The sequence below is a fragment of the Hippoglossus stenolepis genome, chromosome 20 (assembly GCF_022539355.2).
Source record: "Hippoglossus stenolepis isolate QCI-W04-F060 chromosome 20, HSTE1.2, whole genome shotgun sequence".
In the NCBI taxonomy this organism is placed as follows: domain Eukaryota; kingdom Metazoa; phylum Chordata; class Actinopteri; order Pleuronectiformes; family Pleuronectidae; genus Hippoglossus; species Hippoglossus stenolepis.
The window spans coordinates 17,437,678-17,455,499 of NC_061502.1; the positions used below are offsets into that span (position 1 = coordinate 17,437,678).

Consider the following 17,822-nt stretch of genomic DNA (forward strand, 5'->3'; position numbering starts at 1 on the left):
TATTTTCAGTGTGTCAATTACATTATTATTAATAAAATAATTAGATACGCTGTCAATATCACTTTCACTTTACATCTTAAGTGTGATTGTATTGCAGCCAAGGGTGAATACTGTAGTTCCTGTAGGGCCCCACATGCACCATATATAATAATCACTTTATTTATATAGCACCTGTCAAAAATAAAATGCAACACAGTGTCATTTAAAATCTCTCTCTATGTTTATATATTGTGTAGTTTGTGGTAATTTGATTAATTGGACATGTGTATAATCACAATAGAAACTGATATGATGAGAACCTTCCAGTGGGTGGTACCTTTGGTCTGTCAGAGAGGAAGAACTGTATGGAGCATATTCCTAAATAAAGTTTGTGTTAAACCAAGTAACCTCAAGCTGAGCCCCTTAGCTCCTAACACTTGTCTAATAAAAGTTTCTTCAAGCATTGCAAGTCCCCCTGAAACACAAAGGTTCGCTTTTATTCTGAAGTGGAACTCTCTAAACTTCCGGTACAGTCTCGTGTGACCTGTGGCTAACTTGACGTCAGCGCGAGCTCGCTCAGCCTGCAGGGACCCGGATGAGTGATTTCAAAATAAAAGCTGCGCTGAGTCCCTGAATGTGAGTTTACCAAGTTTCATGAGTTTTCAAGCATAGTTCGCTCCTCAAGAATTCACTGAAACCTTGACATACACTATGGTACTTGCCATGTTAAATCTGCAAATGAACATTATTGGCCAAATAAAGAACAACATACATTGCTGTAACTCTAACAGCCCTTGATTGCGGGTGGTAAATAGTACAAAACCATTGGATACAACCATGAAATAACTTTTTTATGCACCAAAATGTGTCTCATATAAATGAAAAGAGATGAATGGTGCAAACAAAGACAAATCCTCCACTGTACCTGAAGAAGTTGGCACTCCGGTGTGATTAATACATTGAATGATGCACTGTGGACCATGTACACCTGTGCTTTTCCTACTATGACAAGTCAACATGCCTGCTATGACACAGGCCTGTTGCTGGGGGCTGCTGTGGCACGAGAACAGAAATGAACAGGATGTTGAGGAAATGATGAAGAAATGATGAAATGATGAAATGAAGAAACAGAAACCAATAGATGCAGTTAACAGTGGGAGGAAAGGGGATCGAAGCTTTCAGCACAAAAAAGTAACTTGTAGTTTTATTTTGCTTAGAATGTAACACAAATACAATCAGTTGCAAACTTCTTGTGAGTTTTCTGGGGCCTGATATCAAGAGCTTTTTTCTTTAATTTTGCATATTTGCTCATTGAACATCGGTGTAACCGGTTACATGCGTCATTCTGACATGAGTTCAAAAGGTAAAACTTTATTTAAAAGCAGAAAACAAGCACAAGAGCTCCTGTACTTCTTCTTTGCCATATATGGGGCAGCAGCCTGCAAGAATCACACATCTGTCACAATGAAGTCAGATGAGCCTTTTACGGTGCCTTCGCGTGTTATGGGAAATTTGGCCACACAGGAAATACAACACATTACCTTGTTCATAATCCAACGTAACAATGGGTCGAATTAAAGTTAAGACCTAATCTGAACCAATGCCCTAATTGGAAATATTCGGCTTATATTAGATCACCAAGAAGGTAATAGAGACAGACAGACAGACAGAGAGAGAGAGAGATTTTCTTTTCAAACCACATTTATAATTTAAATAAATAAGCAGCTGCCCCCCCACAACAGAACCAAAATCTTTGGTCAAACACCACTGACACAGAAACTTAATTTCTTCATTTTTCCATCAGAGAGTAAAGTCCTCTGCTCTGACTCTGGCTTCCACTAGCAGCTCCTCACCTGCAACATTTTCTATCTGGTTTTTCCTGCTTTTTTTAAATGGACAGTTTGGCCTGTCCGACTACATAGTTCACTTCTTTGCATTTTCTTTTTTTGGGGGGGGGGGTTGTCCCGAACCCCCCCACCCCACCCCACCTCTGGGAAATCCGCCCCTGCCTAGAAGTGCTTAAAACCCCTCCGAGCGGACCCTGAACGCAGCAGCTGCAGCAGCACTATCCAGCCGGTGGATGAGGACGATTCTTTAAAAAAACTCCTCAGTTCACAACCCAGGAAACAATCAGAGAAACCAGGTAAACACGTTCATAGAAAAGTTTCTAATCCTGCGCGGGGTCCAGTTGGATTATTGTGTTTACCGACCACGTATTTAATCCGTTTATCGGTAAACTCCGGTCTCCCTGCAGCTCCACTAGCCGGTGGCTAACCGGCGAGCTAGCGTCTCCGGCTCCCGAGGGGGGGGAGAAAAACCTTCCTCCTCGGGAGAAACTTCACAGACACACGAAGACGAACACGAACACGTGGACAAATCCTCGGTCTGTTCGACGGCCGAGTCACGAAGAGCGTCAGTGTGGATGCTAGCCGCTGCTAACCGGTGCTAACCCTCCACTTCCGCATTGACAGTCCGCCCTGTTCATGTTGGAGCGTGTTACCTTCGAGTGAACTGTGCAGGGATCACGTGTGGCGGGTTTGCTGGTTGTTCTTGTATAAATTTGGTTGAAGAGGATTGAAATTAGCATGTGCGTTGTTTGTCTGGTCTTAAATCTTTATTTTATTATCAGGAAGAAAAAAATCTCAGCCCCAGACTCCCTTGAGAAAACTGTCATAATTCACATTACCTTGCTTTTAATCCAATTTAACAATGGGATGAATTAAGGTTATGACTTAATCTGAACCACTTCCCCCCTCTGGAGCATTCGGCTTTCATTAGATCACCCAGCAGGGAATAATTAGATTTATATCAATAGTCTCCAAATCCCCCCTGCTTTGCCCAATGTGCACATGATGTCCAATAAGGAAGTTGAACATTTAATTGAAACCAATTCTCCTTGTTGGGTCACGTTCCTGCCGGTTTGAAGACTGGATGAGTTTCTACTTGTAAGAAGGCGTTCGTTGACAATTAAAGCGTCTCACTCTTGAGTAGAGTTTGTCTCGGTGGACTCTCCCTGCTCCTCAGTGGCGTGAACCAGAGACAGCTGCTCCCATCTCATGAGTCGAATTGACCCTTTTTAAAGCTAAATGTAGTAAAGTTCAAATGTGTTGTCTAATCTCGCTTTATTTTGTTTTCCCCCCTTATAGCGACAATGAATGTGGCCCATGAAGTAGAATTGCTGGTGGGGGAGATTCAGCGACTCGGCAGTAAAAGTGAGTCCGGTGTCAGAATCATGGAACATTCTGTAACTATCTGTAGGAATATCCACACATGTGTCACTCACACTTAGAAGAAGAATGCTGCAAAGCCTCTTGGCACCAAAAACATTTAGTCAATTAAATAATTAGTTGATTGACAGCAAAATAATCAACAATTTTGAAACTTGATTGTTTAATTTTTTCTAATTGAAATGTGCAAATATAAAATTTTATCATGATCATTTGCATGTTTTTGCAAGTATTTTTATTTTAAAAAGGAAAATTACTTTATTTACCAGCATTGTTACTTACTTTTTTATTTCAGATGATCTCGGTCAAAGTACGGTGAAGTTCGGCGTGCTGTTTAACGACGACCGCTGTGCCAATATCTTCGAGGCGTTGGTGGGCACCTTGAGAGCTGCCAAGAGGAAGAAGATTATCAGCTTCGAGGGCGAGTTGCTCCTGCAGGGCGTCCATGACCAAGTCGACATCATCCTGCTGCAAGAATGAGACGGAAATCTGGACCAGGCGCTTTTCTACAGTAACTGTGGGTCTCACTGAATCCTTCCAAATTCTGAGCTTCTTGTCCCTGAGCTTCTGTTTCCAGTCATCCTCCTTCATGTATATGGCTCAATATTTGAACTCAAAACGCACAGATTGCTCCTCACAGTTTGCCATGTTGAACAGACCCAGCTGCCAGGTCGGCATTAAAGATTGAATTGTGCCAATTTAGAGAATATTTTAGGGTTTTCATGGGCTGGCAAAACAGCCACATTCAAAGTTAAAAATGACAAAGTAGAGTTTCTCTCTTTCTCAGGCGCGGCCTTGCTATCAACCACGGGTCTGTGATGTCACAAACGCACAAATTGGGAACGTTATAGTTTTTGTAACACATTAATTCAGGGTTTTCTTGTTAATTTTTGGGTAAATTACAGTATATGGTAATTGTCACAACGAAATGCCTCTTTTGATGTTACCAGTATCATGAAAATGGCAAGATACTGGTTTAGTTTTAGCACTGCACTAGCAAATTCTCCCTTTCATCAGCCCCAAGTGGCAGTGGGAGTTTAACCAAGACCTAAATGCTCAAAAATCATGTATTGTAATGATTGTTTTCACATATTAATCTAGTGCAGCTTTAGAACAGCGCGAGTGTGAGTCCACCAACAGTGTCACCTAATGGCCGCTCCATTTATTGTTTACACGAGTCATTAATACTACCTCTTGTGGACTTTTTTAAAAAGACTTGAAAGGACCAGTGCTGTTGGAAATTCAACAATTCCTTCACGGAACTACAAAGGCAATTGCATTTTAAGAATGTGGCACCTATTTGTATCAGCTGCAGCCTCCAAGAGTCGTTTTTATTCCATCTTTTTTATATGTGGTCTCGAATGAACTTTCTCTGCTCAACAAACTCCTGAGCTTGCCTTTCATAAGAAATAGTTGATTAACAAATGGAGAAACCTTTTCTTTATGTGCCTTTTTTTTGTGTTGCTGTTTCATTACAGGGTGATTGGTGCCAAATGCAAAAGATGATTTGTATTGATTCTCAGGACCAAATCAACATAACCAAAATATGTTAAGTAACACTTGCTATGGCTTAAATTAGGTTCCATACTTGTAACACATTATGTAGATTTATAGTTTTTATTCAGTACTGTAGGTCCGATGAAACTTGCAGATCAGACGTGACCAGTTTGCTCCATTTCCCACCAGCTTAAATCACCATCAATAAATAAATTGTCATTGCTTAGTATGGATGCCCAAAGTAGTCCAGATTAAATTAATATATTATGAAATAAGCATACTAATTAATACTGATTGTGCATTATTTGCCTCATATCACTCAAGAGAATAAATGACACAAATAACCTGCTGAAATAAAATGGAGAAATATCATTTTTAGAATGCAACAGATTTCATATTCATTAGGTGAGTTTAAAAATGTTTAATTATTTTACAGGTAAATTTATATATAATCTGTATTTACTTGTCATTTATCTAATATCTATCTAATTTGGACCATTTGGGCTTCCATAGAGTGGTAATTATTTGCATGCACATGAAAGACCAGCAATCGAACAGATTTTTGCTTAATGAATGTAACCTCTACTTGGCAGCTGTTGTTCCCACATGAATAATATCAAACATTTTCCTTCATGTTCACACATCAGATCATTATTTTCTGATGTGACTCGATCAACGCCTGGTCTGCAGGTTTCCTGAGGCTCGTTTAATGTTCACTGCTGTTGTATTAGCCAAACTCTTTGTGTTTCAGGTGTTGGTTTGTTGATTGAGTTTGACTTGATCTATTTTTCTGATCGGTATAAGAGGTCATTCACCTGCTTCATGACGGTTCTCTTAACTTTGTTTTTGTTGCATAGATGGACCAAAAAAAAATCTGGTGAAATCAAGAGAAGGAGCTTGATTATATTCTGATTAGGAATGACAATGAATATAGAAGAAAAGATCAGTCGTGTGTAATATAATCATGGGTTCGGTAAAAGTTGTGGGGACATTGGAGAAACGCAAGAGAGGAAGAAACCTGCTGCTTGTATCACTGTCATTTTGGATTTCAAGATCAACCTGCTGTTGCTGCACTCGCTGTGTGACGGTATTTGGTCGGAGGAGAAAGTTATGATCTGAGCTGTGCCAATAACTCAAGCCATTTCTGTAAACTCATGGGTCGGGATGCCTGCACAACGTGTTCAAGTGCGTCATTACTGTCTTTTGTATCGGCAATAACATATTCCTGAAAGAACAGAGGTGTCTGTTACTGTGGAATACAGAACAAAAGAATAAAATCTTTACACTTGAAACCTTCAGTCTGCTTTCTGTTTCTTTCTAATGTTCCCTGATCTCAAAACGACCTGGGAATCACATTTTTGACACTCATGACTTCTTCTCATCTTCTGACTGCAGCTCAAACTCTGCTGCTGCCTTCATGTGCTGTGGGAATATCTGAGCATCCCGGAATTGTTGAAAACTCTCAAGATGCCACCGAGAGCAAAGTCATAAATTAACAAGAAAAAAAAATCACAGTATTAAGTGAATAATGATTTTTTTTTTCTGTTTTGGAAATAAGCAGCAAAGAGAACCAGATGTGCCAATGGAGTATTTTGTATTTTGTGAAACCTGCAGTAAAGTATGTCTTCAGATGATGTGCCTCATTTCATATTTTAACACAGGTTGATCTTGTAATATTTCCTACATAAAATGACATGTAACCTAAAATACGACTCCTATCATAACATACCAACTTTATTCTCTTAAGATACAACTTTGTTTCTCATGATATTAGGACTTAATGCTTGTAAAAACTTCTTTCTTGTAAAATAAGACATCGTAGAAACTTCAGAGAGAGACGTGAGAGATCCCTCTCCCAGGACGGACAGAAGTAGCTGTAACAGAGTACATCAGAAAAATAACAGTATTTACAACATTGATTAGAAGAAAGATATATTAAATATATACAACTGCCTTGTACTTTATTTGGAAATGTGAACTTGTACACACACGGTGCAATAAACTGTACATACACACTCCATCCAGTTAAAGTCCAACCACCTTTGAATGTATATAGTCTTAGTTTTGTATTGTATTGCACTTGACTCTTTATAGTAAGCTCTTTTTACCTTGCTTTTAATTGAACTATTGCACTGCTGAGCGGTTTGTCCAACACCTTTCATTGTATATAAAACTTGAAAATTGAAAAATTAAAACTTCTGCCGGTATTCGAAGTGCTAAAATCTGAGCTTTCTCTCGGGTGCGTGAACGCAGCGTGAATCTTTTGACAGCCAATGGCGGGGGGGCGTTTCCGCGTGACGTCAGGGGGGTGGAAGAAAACAGCAGAGCAGGAATCAAAACAAGAGACGGACACGCCCTCATCGAGACACAGACACAGAGACAGGGAGACAGACACAGAGACAGGGACGCGGGCACAGACGGGGACACTGACAGGGACACGGACGCTGAGGTTACAGCCGCTCATTGCGTCTCATTCTGCCGCCACAGCCGCACGGAGAGCCGCCGGAGCCGCCGCGCTAATGGAGTCCGCGGACACGTCCCGCCGCGGCCGCTCGTAGAGGTCGAGAAGCGCCCGGAGTCCCGCACGATGCCGAACCAGAAGAGCAGCAAGGGGAAGCGGAGCCGACGCACCAACAGCAGCGGGGACGAGCAGGAGAACGGAGCCTGTGCGGCGGCGGCGGCGGCGGCAGGGGCTGCGGTGGCAGGAGCGGGAGCGGGAGCGGGCGGGGGCCGTGGCGGCGGGGAGCTGCAGCGGGAGCCGGAGGAGCGGCGGCCGCGGCGGCTGCTGCTGCGCCCCGGAGCGAGCGCTCGAGCGGTAAGACGCGGAGGAGAGGCTCCGGGGATGCGGGGGAAGTTTTTTTGGGGGGGGCGACGGTGCCCACCTTTGCTTCCCGACCGGAGGGAAGCCCCGGTGCTGGTCCGTGGCATCCGTGCACTGCGACGCAGCTGCCGGAGACACGACCGCACCGGACCTCAATGAGAAATGTCGCTGTTTATTACCGCTGCCTCCATTATCTCCACCTGCAGGCTGCACGGCTCCATCACGACCGAAGGCCCTGCACGGGTTCGTGGTTATTTGTGCGTGTCGCTGGTGTTTCCGTGAACCAGCAAGTAGCCGGTACCCACCTGCACCCGAAATCCCCCGTTAATGCGATTGATTTGCGCGGATTTTGGACGCGCAGGGTTGTTGTGTTGTGGCCCGAGGAGATCACAGGCAGCAGCAGGTGAAGAAGTTAAAATGGCTTTGAAGCGGGGGGTGTTTGGTGCATTTCAAGGAAGCCGAGTTAAACAGCGACTTGTGTTCCTTCGGGTTAACACGTGAAATCGCGTCTGGATATGAGCTGATACTTCCCGATGAGCAGGAAATCCTTAAATTGTGGAAACTGTTGATAGAGTTTAGTTCTTGAATCACAAGGATTATTCCCATTTGTAAATAATAACCCTTGTTGTCAAACGTGCAGCATCCGTGTTTACATCCACGCTGCTGCTCGATGGCTGGAACGTGTAGTGTGCAGGCCTCAGCTTTGACTGTTTCCTTATCCTCTCAGTTTTTGCTTGTGGCCTTCCTCCTCCTCCTCCTCCTCCTCCTCTTCCTCAAGGGTAATACTGACACCTCACCGCTTGTCTGCGCACTCAAGTTCAACTTCATCCCGAACAGACTTGAAATGCAGAGAGAAAGTCTCCCTGTTTGCCTCCTCACCCTCTGATCGTTATTAAGAATATGGTTTTAAACAGACCTTTACTTTGAAAAACCCACCTCTCTTCTTATATCATAGACTCTATGTAAAGCAAATATAAATACAGACAGTTTATGATGTAATCTATGGATGTAGTGCAGTATTACAGGCCGTGTCTAGTTATTACATATTAATATAATACGACTTCTACAACTAGGCCAAAGCAAAGTAAACACAAATCAGTGCATTTCTCTTATTTGAATGTTGAAATCATAGAGATAATCATCATAATGTAGGTAAGCTAACTAGCAGTTATAATAATAATAATAATAATAATTAGATGTTAGACTATGAAGCAGTGCTGAAACAAGTCACTTCACTGGTAATTGACGAAGCGGAAACTACTTGTCGTTCATTTTCTATTAATTGTCTTGAATATTTGACTATTTCCTGCTTCTTTTAATGTCTCACATTATGTTAAAAAGAATGTTCCTCAAATTTTCATTTCATTCTGTCAAAACAAGCACTTTTATTACGACATCTCCGGCTCTGGGAAGTTGTGACGAGCATCTGATAAAGATAATCAATAAGCAGATGATAAGAGCAGTTGCAGCCTTGAGTGAAATGGAAATAAATCGACTTTTCAGGAGTGTAAATTGTGTAAAAGTGAATTTAAAACCGTCAGAGAATTTCTCCAACTTTCATTCATGCTGAAGTGTGAATCCAGTGCAGCACTTTCTCAAGTTTCTCCCCCACCCCCGCCCCCGCCCTCCATTGTATGAAAGCACAGAGAGTGCACAGGAAAGGAAGAAGGAAACTACCCCCACAGAGTATTATCATCAGCTGCTGCTTGTGTCGACTGTGTGCCCACATTTGCTTGATTCACATCCAGACTTGAGAGTTGGCGAGGCTTGAATAGAGCCGCTCACAGGCTCCGATGGCCTAGTTGAATTCCATAAATCGATGGCGGCGAGGCAGAAAAGACACCGGAGTCACTCGCTTTGACTAATAATCTCATCTGGTGGGTTCATGATGACAATGACGTTGATGATGTAACTGCTGATGGAGACACATTTTGGCTTTAAAGCTGCTCTACGACAATAATCCATTATTTGATTTGTCAGTTTACAGAAAATGTTGATTACGGATTAGTCTGTGCGTTATTTTCACAGTCAACGGGTTCATTTTCTGGGGTCATAAAATGTCAATAGCATGTAAAAAGTGAAAAAGGAATCACACTCACACAACTCCCTTGATTCCAAAGTCAAATATTCAAAATACCTGTTTCTAAACTTCACCCAAAATTCACTTTACAATCATGCAGGACAAAGAAAAGCAGCAAATGACATATTTGCCTTTATTAAATGAATTGCAATGACATGATTCATCACCAAAATTATGATTCTGCATACACATTTGCTGGATTCACTTCAAAACGTAGCTTTTACACATTTTTGATGAACCGATTGTCCAGAAACAGAATCATTATTTGCAGACCTAAGGCTCTTTTTAGGGAAACTTTCATGAGAAACACATTAAAATCCTCCTCTCTCCTCCCTCCTCTTGTTCTCTCAGAGTGCCAGTGTGCGACGCCTCTCGGCTGCAGCCTCGGCCGCCCCATCGACCTGGAGAAGGACGACTACCAGCGCGTGCTCTGCAACAACGAGCTCTGCCCTTACGGCAACTGGATGCATCTGCAGTGCTTCTACGAGTGGGAGAGCTCCATCCTCGTCCAGTTCAACTGCATCGGCCGCGCGCGCTCCTGGAACGAGAAGCAGTGCCGGCAGAACATGTGGACCAAGAAGGGCTATGACCTGGCCTTCAGGTTCTGCTCCTGCCGCTGCGGCCAGGGTCACCTGAAGAAAGACACCGACTGGTACCAGGTGAAACGCATGCAGGACGAGCGCAAAAAGAAGCCGTCTGAGAGGAGCGCGGGCAGGACTGGGGCCAGTGGCGGGTCTGTGGGGTCCGGGGACGGGCTTTTTGAGGAGCCTAAGAAAAGTAAGACACCTGGAGCAGGAGCAGGAGGAGGTAAACAGTGCCACCGAGCCTCGAGTCAGGATTTACCTCGCAGACAATCAGTGGACCGACAGAACTCTTCCGAGAGAGGAGCAGCATTGGGAGGACCCTTTCCTCTGGGCCTTCCTCAGAAATCTCCATGTGACTCTCCGGGACAATCTCCTCCTACCGGCTTCTCCCTCTCCCCCACTGCTGCTCCCGGATCAGGGGGAGCCGGCCTGAGGGGTTCCCGTCAGCTGGGAGAGTTTCTCAAATCAGCCGTCCACATGGACCCGCAGAGGAAACACCTCCTGGTCGGGGGAGCCCTCAGCAGGGCCGGCGGCTGCTCTGTGGGAGCCTCCGGGGGCGGGGGCCCTCACCTGGACCCCGGCTCTGTTCTTCCCCTGCCGCTGTCCTTCGCCCTGCCGCTCCACCACCGCCTCACCTCGGGCAGTGTGGGCGACGGCACCCACTCTCATCCAGTTCAGTTCCTGAGGAGGCTGGACCTCTCGGAGCTCCTGACCCACGTCCCCCGACATAAACTCAACACCTACCACGTCCGCATGGAGGACGACGCCCAGGCAGGACAGGGGGAGGAGCTGCGCAGGTAGAGCTCCAGGGACATTGGTTTTCTAATGACTGATTCACAAATTAAATCTAATATGAACTTGATTGTTACAGTTTTTTAAAGTTTAAATCTAGATTGCGGTTCATGTGTGATCAGTGATTTGATATATTCAAGTTTCAGATCGTAGGAAAAAGCCAAATGAAAGTTTTTATGAATTTCCGTCTTTGTTCATCGGCTGAACGGTTTTATTCAAAAGACAAGGTTCAGCATATTATTGAAGCTTTAAGCAAACAAAGCAAAATTCAACATTCATGTCTGAGGTGAGAGGTTTAATCTTTGACTAATATCGACATCTGATAATCGTCTGTGTCACAGGTGGAAGAGATTAGAAGGAACATTTTGTAACTGACTCCTCAGATTTAAAGATGAGCTAAAACCAGACCAGTGAAAAAAGGACGATTCTAGTGTAGGAGACGTGATGATGGTGTTTTTCATTATTTCTAAGTTTGTCCCCGTCGTCTGTCCTGTAGGTTCATCCTCTCCGCCCTCAGTGCGAGCCAGAGGAACGTGGTCAACTGTGCGCTGTGCCACCGGGCGCTGCCTGTGTTCGAGCAGTTCCCCCTGGTGGACGGGACCCTGTTCCTCAGCCCCTCGCGCCACGACGAGATCGAGTACGACGTCCCCTGTCACCTCCAAGGTCAGAGCTGACATTATGTTGAACAGATCTTAAAGATGAATATATAGGAAAACACGTAAACATGTACCCAGGGGTCTGCACTCACACTCTCAGTATAGTTAGAAGACAATAGAATAGGTGTTTATGTGTAATATTTTCAAAATGTTCGTCCTTGACCTGGGTCCTGTTCTACGAAGCTGGTTCAACTTCCTCTTGATTTAACTCTAGGTTTGAAAAGAGAGTCAGGGTTGACGAACCCTGGTTCAGTGACTCAGTGTTAAACAGTTCTACAAAGCTGGTTAAGAAGTTGGTCTGTTAAGTCCGTTTCCATAACAACCCAGCAAATAGCAGTGTTTCACAGAGGAAGGCTGCACGTTAATTCTGAGCGGATACGAGGAGATTAAACACAATCAGATAAGAAACTGTTACAGCGAGCAACGTTAGAGTTTTATTAAAACACATTACTGACCGAGTACCTTCATAGGAGACGTGATTTTTGCCGGCACGTGTTGTCTCGACTTTATTTGTAACATGATTGACATGTAACTGAACGTTAATTATGTGAAAAGACTGAGGAAACTTGAGTTATAGTCAACACATGGACCCAGTTACTGAAACTGACTCATTCCTCACTGATGCTGAATTCAGATTTTCTCTGTGTACAAAGTACTTACTTGATTCTATCTCAACTTTGAGCTGCAACAACGATGGAAAATTCACCTGCAGCAAATCAGGACGAAATATAAAAACATTCTGTAAAGTGATCAGTATGAAAACTTCTCAGTTTCTCTAAATCGCTAAATCACAATTGATGAAACTGGATCCACTTGATCTTCATCATCATCTTCATCACAGCAGAATCTTTCTCTCAACAATGTGTTCAGTTTTTTTTATTGGGTTCACACAATTTTACATTTACACAGTTTTCAGTAGAACAGGCCCCAGCCGGAATTTAACGAGAACTTAACTAATATCTGAACTAATATTTTTATGATTTACATGTTTTGTATTGTTCCTATATTGTGAAGATTAAACAAAAATAACAGGATGGATTAACACAAAACTGAGTGGCAGGATGCAATATGGGTCAGGGAGTAAATCCAGATCTGGGGACAGGTCCATGAATTATTTATCACTTTCTTGTTGTTGGGCGTTTTTCAACATTTTCACACATTTTCCAGGGAACAAATTATTTATCTCGTTGTAAAGAAGCTGATTATTTGTGAGTGTGTGTAACTCGGTGCAGCCTGGTTGGCTCTAAGCGACCACTGAGTGGCATTGTAGTTTAGGAAATGAAATCACATCAGCGGAGAATTGTGGCATCATGCTAATCTAAAAAACTATGTTCCTCTTTATGCAGTTTTGTTTCTTTCACACACCGTTGCATTACTAGTTGCATTTTCTTGTATTTCTCACAGGCAGGTTAATGCACCTGTACGCCATCTGCGTGGACTGTCTAGAGGGCGTCCACAAGATCGTCTGCATCAAATGCAAGTCACGCTGGGACGGGAGCTGGCATCAACTGGGCACCATGTACACCTACGACATCCTGGCTGCTTCCCCGTGCTGCCAGGTAGAAACTCTCGTCTCTGCGAGCTGATGTATCGGCAGCAGTACTGACAGAAACATGTATAGTATGAGATTTTTTCAGACTAAAATCTAGAACCCAAGGCCTATTTCCTCCTAATCTTGGAAAGCTATAGGTGTTATTGCTTTATCACACATGCAGTTTAACCAACCAGCGTCCCCTCTCCTCCCTGTGCATCCTCAGGCTCGACTGAACTGCAAGCACTGCGGGAAGCCGGTGGTGGACGTTCGAGTCGGGATGCAGTATTTCTCCGAGTACAGTAACGTCCAGCAGTGCCCTCACTGCGGCAACCTGGACTATCACTTTGTTAAACCCTTCTCCTCCTACAAAGTTCTCGAGGCTTATTGACAAATGTTGTGTGTGCATGCTCGTACGGCTGCTCAAGTTCTCGTTGGTTTTTTTCTAACACAATCTAGGAAAGATTTTATTTTTTTGGGCCTCATGGTGGTTTTATGTGTTTTAAGTTCACGCTTTTATTTTTTATGTATAAGAAAAGAGAATGATTCTAGTTTTAAAAAATAAATAAATCAAAGTCCCAGGACAGGATCTCTGCTGTTGGAGGAAGGTGTTGACAAAAAATGTGGAATTGACACTTTTAAGTCAAGCGAACACATTTATCTGTGACAAGTGAATGTATCTGTGCGCCAAAATTTACTTTTATTTTTTACCAAATAAAAAAAAATAAAGATGAATCTTGAATAAAGCAGAGAAAGATGAACACAAGTGTTGGTTTGAAATGTTCCTCACATCGAGACACGTTTTCCCTCCAATGAAACGCGGCAAATGTTTGATCAGATCACGGCTGTATTGACCCTTCTGTCGCGTCCTCGCTGCTAACGGACGACGTTTGGCTCCGGGCGGCCTTGGGCCTGGAGTTGTCCGACTGCGGCGCCGCAGACTTCTTTACTTTCTGTGCGATCTCCTTCGCCGAAGCCGGGCGGAGGATGCACGTGGCTCCTCTACCCTCGCGTATGACCGTCGGCTTGGAAACAAATCCCACCATTACCTCCAACTGTTCCACCATCTGCTCCAAAGTTGTGTCCTGTGGAAAGAAGATGTCCCCGTGTAAGATGCCGATACTTGAAAAAATAACAAAAAAGATCGTGCAAGAAATCCGTCTTTTCTTCAAAGCTTTATTGATAAATCTTTCATTTGCAACCAAGATATGGAACCTTGATTAAAAGGGTTTGATTTGACAGATTAATAAACATGACAACATTTCTAAATTACCTCGAACGCATCTTAAAATCCATGATCTACTTTACAGTGTCTAAAAATACTTTTCTTTAGTTTGAGCTGTTTATTTTAAAGGGTTAGATTTGACAGATGAAAAACTAATCTGCATGACCCTCAAACATATCTTAGAAAACATAACCTGTTTCATCAAAAAGTTCTAATATGGTGAAATGAGTGTAATCATATGAAAATCTCTGTAGTTTGAGCTGTTTTTGCTTCAAGGTTCTTTCAAGATGATTTTCTGTCATCGTCGTTCATGAAGATCAGGAACTGATTTGTTACGTATCCTGATCCATACGAGATAATAGCATTATTTGCTGTTTATGCAACGTAATTTGGAGTGTTTGGAAACCCTGAAGGCCGACCACAAACTAAACAGTACGTCAGTCTTCTCCTTTCACATCCTGCCGTCTCTTCCTGTCATAAAAAAAAGGCCAAAATATGCCCTTAAAAAATGACAGAACTTGAAAAAGTTTGGAACAAAGTGTGTTCTTCCTCACCAGGTTGCCTGGGGGGGCTCCGCGTGCCGAACGCAGAGTAATCCTAACGTGGTGCTTCTTCCCCAGCCAGCTGTCCACTTGCTTCAGCTTGGTGCTGAGGTCATGAGATGCGATGATAGATGAAAAGCTGAGCTCCTTCACCTGCACAGACGCTGCGGAGGAAATACAGTCAGTCGCCTCTTTCACGTGACGTGTTACACCGTGTTTCACAGATTCAAATGAAAAGGGGACTGTCCAGTAAGTTATTGTTACGTTTTAAGTCGAAGGACGAGTGAGCAGAGCTGAAACAATGGAAAATGACATTATAAACATTGGAAGATGTCAACTTACCAAATAACTACTCAATTAATTTGAGAGAATGATAATAGATGGATTGTTAATGAAAATAACATCTATTATCAAAAATGCCGAAGCTAAGACATCCTGACTTTTAGACTTCGTCATAGTTGAAGCTCCAAAAACACTGGATCTGACATTTCCCATCATGCAACTCTTAGTTCATTGCAAAAGCACCAGTTCTACTTGCAGGTTTTTAAATGATAATGCTTCACTTGTGCTTCACCCTGTGAGGTGAATAAAAAACGTGTCTTAAATTAGACGCCTGCATCTTTGGAACTCCACATCCCAGATGTGAACCGAAGTCTTTCTGTTGTCTCTAATCTGACAACAGATTCTTTTTAAGAGTTGACAAAGCTGCTCGAGAACGACACAGGACACTGAACAACTGTCTTCACGGGCTGAGGAGGCACTAAGATGTGAATTAACCTCTCTCTCTCAGGGGACCACACACCTGGTTTCGCTTTCTGTTTCTCCCTCAGTTTCAGCTGCTCTTGGTGGATTTGTTTGCCGCTCATCAGCTGGTAGAGGGGAGGCTCGTTGTGTTCATTGAGCAGCACCAGTTTCAGACCCTGCTCGTCCATGACCCTGATCGCATCTGCTCGGTGCATTCGGCCCATGTCCTCGCCCGTCTCGCTTATCACCTGTATCTGTTTCTGCGGGATCTTACGGCCAATGCTGCTGATCGTGGTGTGAGATCTGGGATCCTGCTTTTTCTTCTTCTGTATAGGCGTCTTATCTGCATCGTCTGCCGCTGTAGAGAACGGCGAGCAGCTCCAGGAGACGATGTTTGATCTGTCACCGCAGTTGAGAAACCGCGATGCTGCGATCCGGGAGCCAGGAGGGACGCCACACACAGCTCTGACGCCGTGGTTCAACACCCACCGCATACAACCTGCAGACATGTCCTGGATAAAAGGAGAGGGTGTCAGTTGAGCTGCCTGATGTGATTACATGAAGTGATAATTAATTAAATAATTAATCCTTTGTTTCCTTTCGGGACAGCACAGGTGAGTTAGACCAGATATTACATCTGCCAAGGAGATCGTCTGGGTGTTTTTGTTTGTTATTGTCTGTTGTTCAGCGCGATTACACAAAGACTATTTAACGGCTTACCACGAAACTTGGTGGAAGGATGCGGTTTGGGTTTGGAGAGAACCCGTTACATTTTGGTGCGGCTCCGGATCAGGGGGTGGTTTCAAGAATAGTTCCCCCCCCCCTTCTTCAGTGAATAATGACTGGATCTTGATTTTGAAATATCAGGCACGTCCAGGGGACTGATGTTTCTGGAAGTGGTGAATTTAAATGTGGTTTCAGGAGGAGAATGAAAAATCAAGATGCAAATCGTTAGAAGCCTCTGGTTTTAATCCCAGAAAATAGGTTTAGTTTTGACAGATTGTCAGTTTGCACACACCCCACCACACCAGCCTCCATTCACAAATTAACCAATAAAAGATCATTTAACTTATCCGTCAATACCCACACACACACATGTTAAAGACATTGTTATTTCACATCTTCTGGCTCAACTCTTTCATTCGGTTAACAACACACTCACTTTATTCTTTTTGTAGAAGTTTTACACACGTTTTTTAATTCGGGTTTTAACCGCGTTGGTTCACACGTCTGTGGCCAAAACACCGTGCACGATAGACAGTAGATGCCGTAGTGACCATTGAACAATGAGTCCAGACGCGTAGTAAAGTCGGTAAAGTTAATGCCGAACTGATGACGAAGCCTCGATGATTTAGTAAACGTATTCCAGCACATGAATCATGCCTCGGTTGTTGTGTAATAAATGTGTGAACTCTTAGCTGTGAGGTTTTGTAGCGGAGTCTGGATTTGACAGAAAGATCCGTTTACAATCATCTAGACCAGGGACTCGGCTGAATGAATGACGCTGTGATCGACACGCTACACGTTGTCCTACACGTACAGGTGTGTGCAGGTGTGCACAGGTGTGTACAGATGTGTACAGGTGTGTACAGACGTGTAATTGTACTTTAACACATCCTCGGGTTACGAATATTACTGCAAACGGCCCAAAATAATACAATATATATATATAAATAAACGCAAATCACGTGGGTCATTAAACGCACGCTTGTTTTTCAATAGTTGTGTTGTTTTTTACTCACTGCGCGTCAATGTCGTTCAATCATGGCTACTTCCGCTGTGTTCTTCTTCTCTGAATCAGAACCAACACATTATGCAAGAAAAACCACAGGGTCGCCCCCTGTGGTCAAAGCTGGACACGCAGGCTCACCGGGTGCTTTCTGACGCTGCAGCTCACAGTTATTATTTGTTTATTTGTTTATTCATTTATGAGAGGTGGAAAACAGAGACAGTTCACATGGGGAGAAAAAAAGGGACAAGTTTCACACAACGTTTTAAATAAGGAAAACACAAAATCATCAGACCAGAATCTCTTCAGGTTCTACTGGGATGTACAAGTATTATGGTTTTAATATGAATCCGTACCATTGTCGTGCCGCTGACTTATTATGTAACAGATTTGCATATCAAGGATTTCTCCAAGT

At 43.3% G+C, this 17,822-nt stretch overlaps 3 protein-coding genes across 6 annotated transcripts; 2 read left to right on the plus strand and 1 right to left on the minus strand.

The window, feature by feature from the left end:
- Positions 1–1,966: 1,966 nt before the first annotated feature.
- On the plus strand, positions 1,967–5,995 carry abracl (ABRA C-terminal like). Of its 2 annotated transcripts, XM_035143662.2 has the most exons (4): positions 1,967–2,122; positions 3,126–3,191; positions 3,502–3,723; positions 4,685–5,995. In XM_035143662.2, exons 2-3 carry the CDS (start codon positions 3,131–3,133, stop codon positions 3,684–3,686), a joined length of 246 nt encoding a protein of 81 aa, XP_034999553.1. In that variant the 5' UTR covers positions 1,967–2,122; positions 3,126–3,130; the 3' UTR covers positions 3,687–3,723; positions 4,685–5,995. The 2 variants fall into 2 exon arrangements, with proteins under 2 accessions (XP_034999553.1, XP_034999552.1); XM_035143661.2 differs by having other exon boundaries at positions 3,502–5,995.
- Positions 5,996–7,014: 1,019 nt separating this feature from the next.
- Positions 7,015–13,928, plus strand: heca (hdc homolog, cell cycle regulator). The gene is given in 6 exon segments (XM_035144061.2): positions 7,015–7,443; positions 7,446–7,518; positions 9,956–10,985; positions 11,477–11,643; positions 13,041–13,195; positions 13,394–13,928. Coding segments are annotated over 6 exon segments (1,743 nt in total). The 5' UTR covers positions 7,015–7,290; the 3' UTR covers positions 13,559–13,928.
- On the minus strand, positions 13,845–17,500 carry mtif3 (mitochondrial translational initiation factor 3). Of its 3 annotated transcripts, XM_035144063.2 has the most exons (5): positions 17,421–17,461; positions 16,399–16,568; positions 15,737–16,190; positions 14,947–15,098; positions 13,845–14,252 (listed from the first exon to the last, which is right to left on the minus strand). In XM_035144063.2, exons 3-5 carry the CDS (start codon positions 16,185–16,187, stop codon positions 14,007–14,009), a joined length of 849 nt encoding a protein of 282 aa, XP_034999954.2. In that variant the 5' UTR covers positions 16,188–16,190; positions 16,399–16,568; positions 17,421–17,461; the 3' UTR covers positions 13,845–14,006. The 3 variants fall into 3 exon arrangements, with proteins under 3 accessions (XP_034999954.2, XP_034999953.2, XP_034999955.2); XM_035144062.2 differs by lacking the exon at positions 16,399–16,568 and having other exon boundaries at positions 17,421–17,500; XM_035144064.2 differs by lacking the exons at positions 13,845–14,252; positions 16,399–16,568 and adding an exon at positions 14,330–14,863 and having other exon boundaries at positions 17,421–17,500.
- Positions 17,501–17,822: the final 322 nt, after the last annotated feature.

Bases quoted from the DNA above. Each gene is read 5' to 3' on its own strand.
- abracl (XM_035143661.2), top strand. From the start codon at position 3,131: ATGAATGTGGCCCATGAAGTAGAATTGCTGGTGGGGGAGATTCAGCGA. The intron at 3,192-3,501 runs GTGAGTCCGGTG...TTTTTATTTCAG, and splicing joins TCAGCGACTCGGCAGTAAAA to ATGATCTCGGTCAAAGTACG.
- mtif3 (XM_035144062.2), bottom strand. From the start codon at position 16,187: ATGTCTGCAGGTTGTATGCGGTGGGTGTTGAACCACGGCGTCAGAGCT. The intron at 15,099-15,736 runs GTGTGTGGTCCC...TTTCCTCCGCAG, and splicing joins GAAACAGAAAGCGAAACCAG to CGTCTGTGCAGGTGAAGGAG. The intron at 14,253-14,946 runs GTGAGGAAGAAC...TTCTTTCCACAG, and splicing joins GAGCCCCCCCAGGCAACCTG to GACACAACTTTGGAGCAGAT.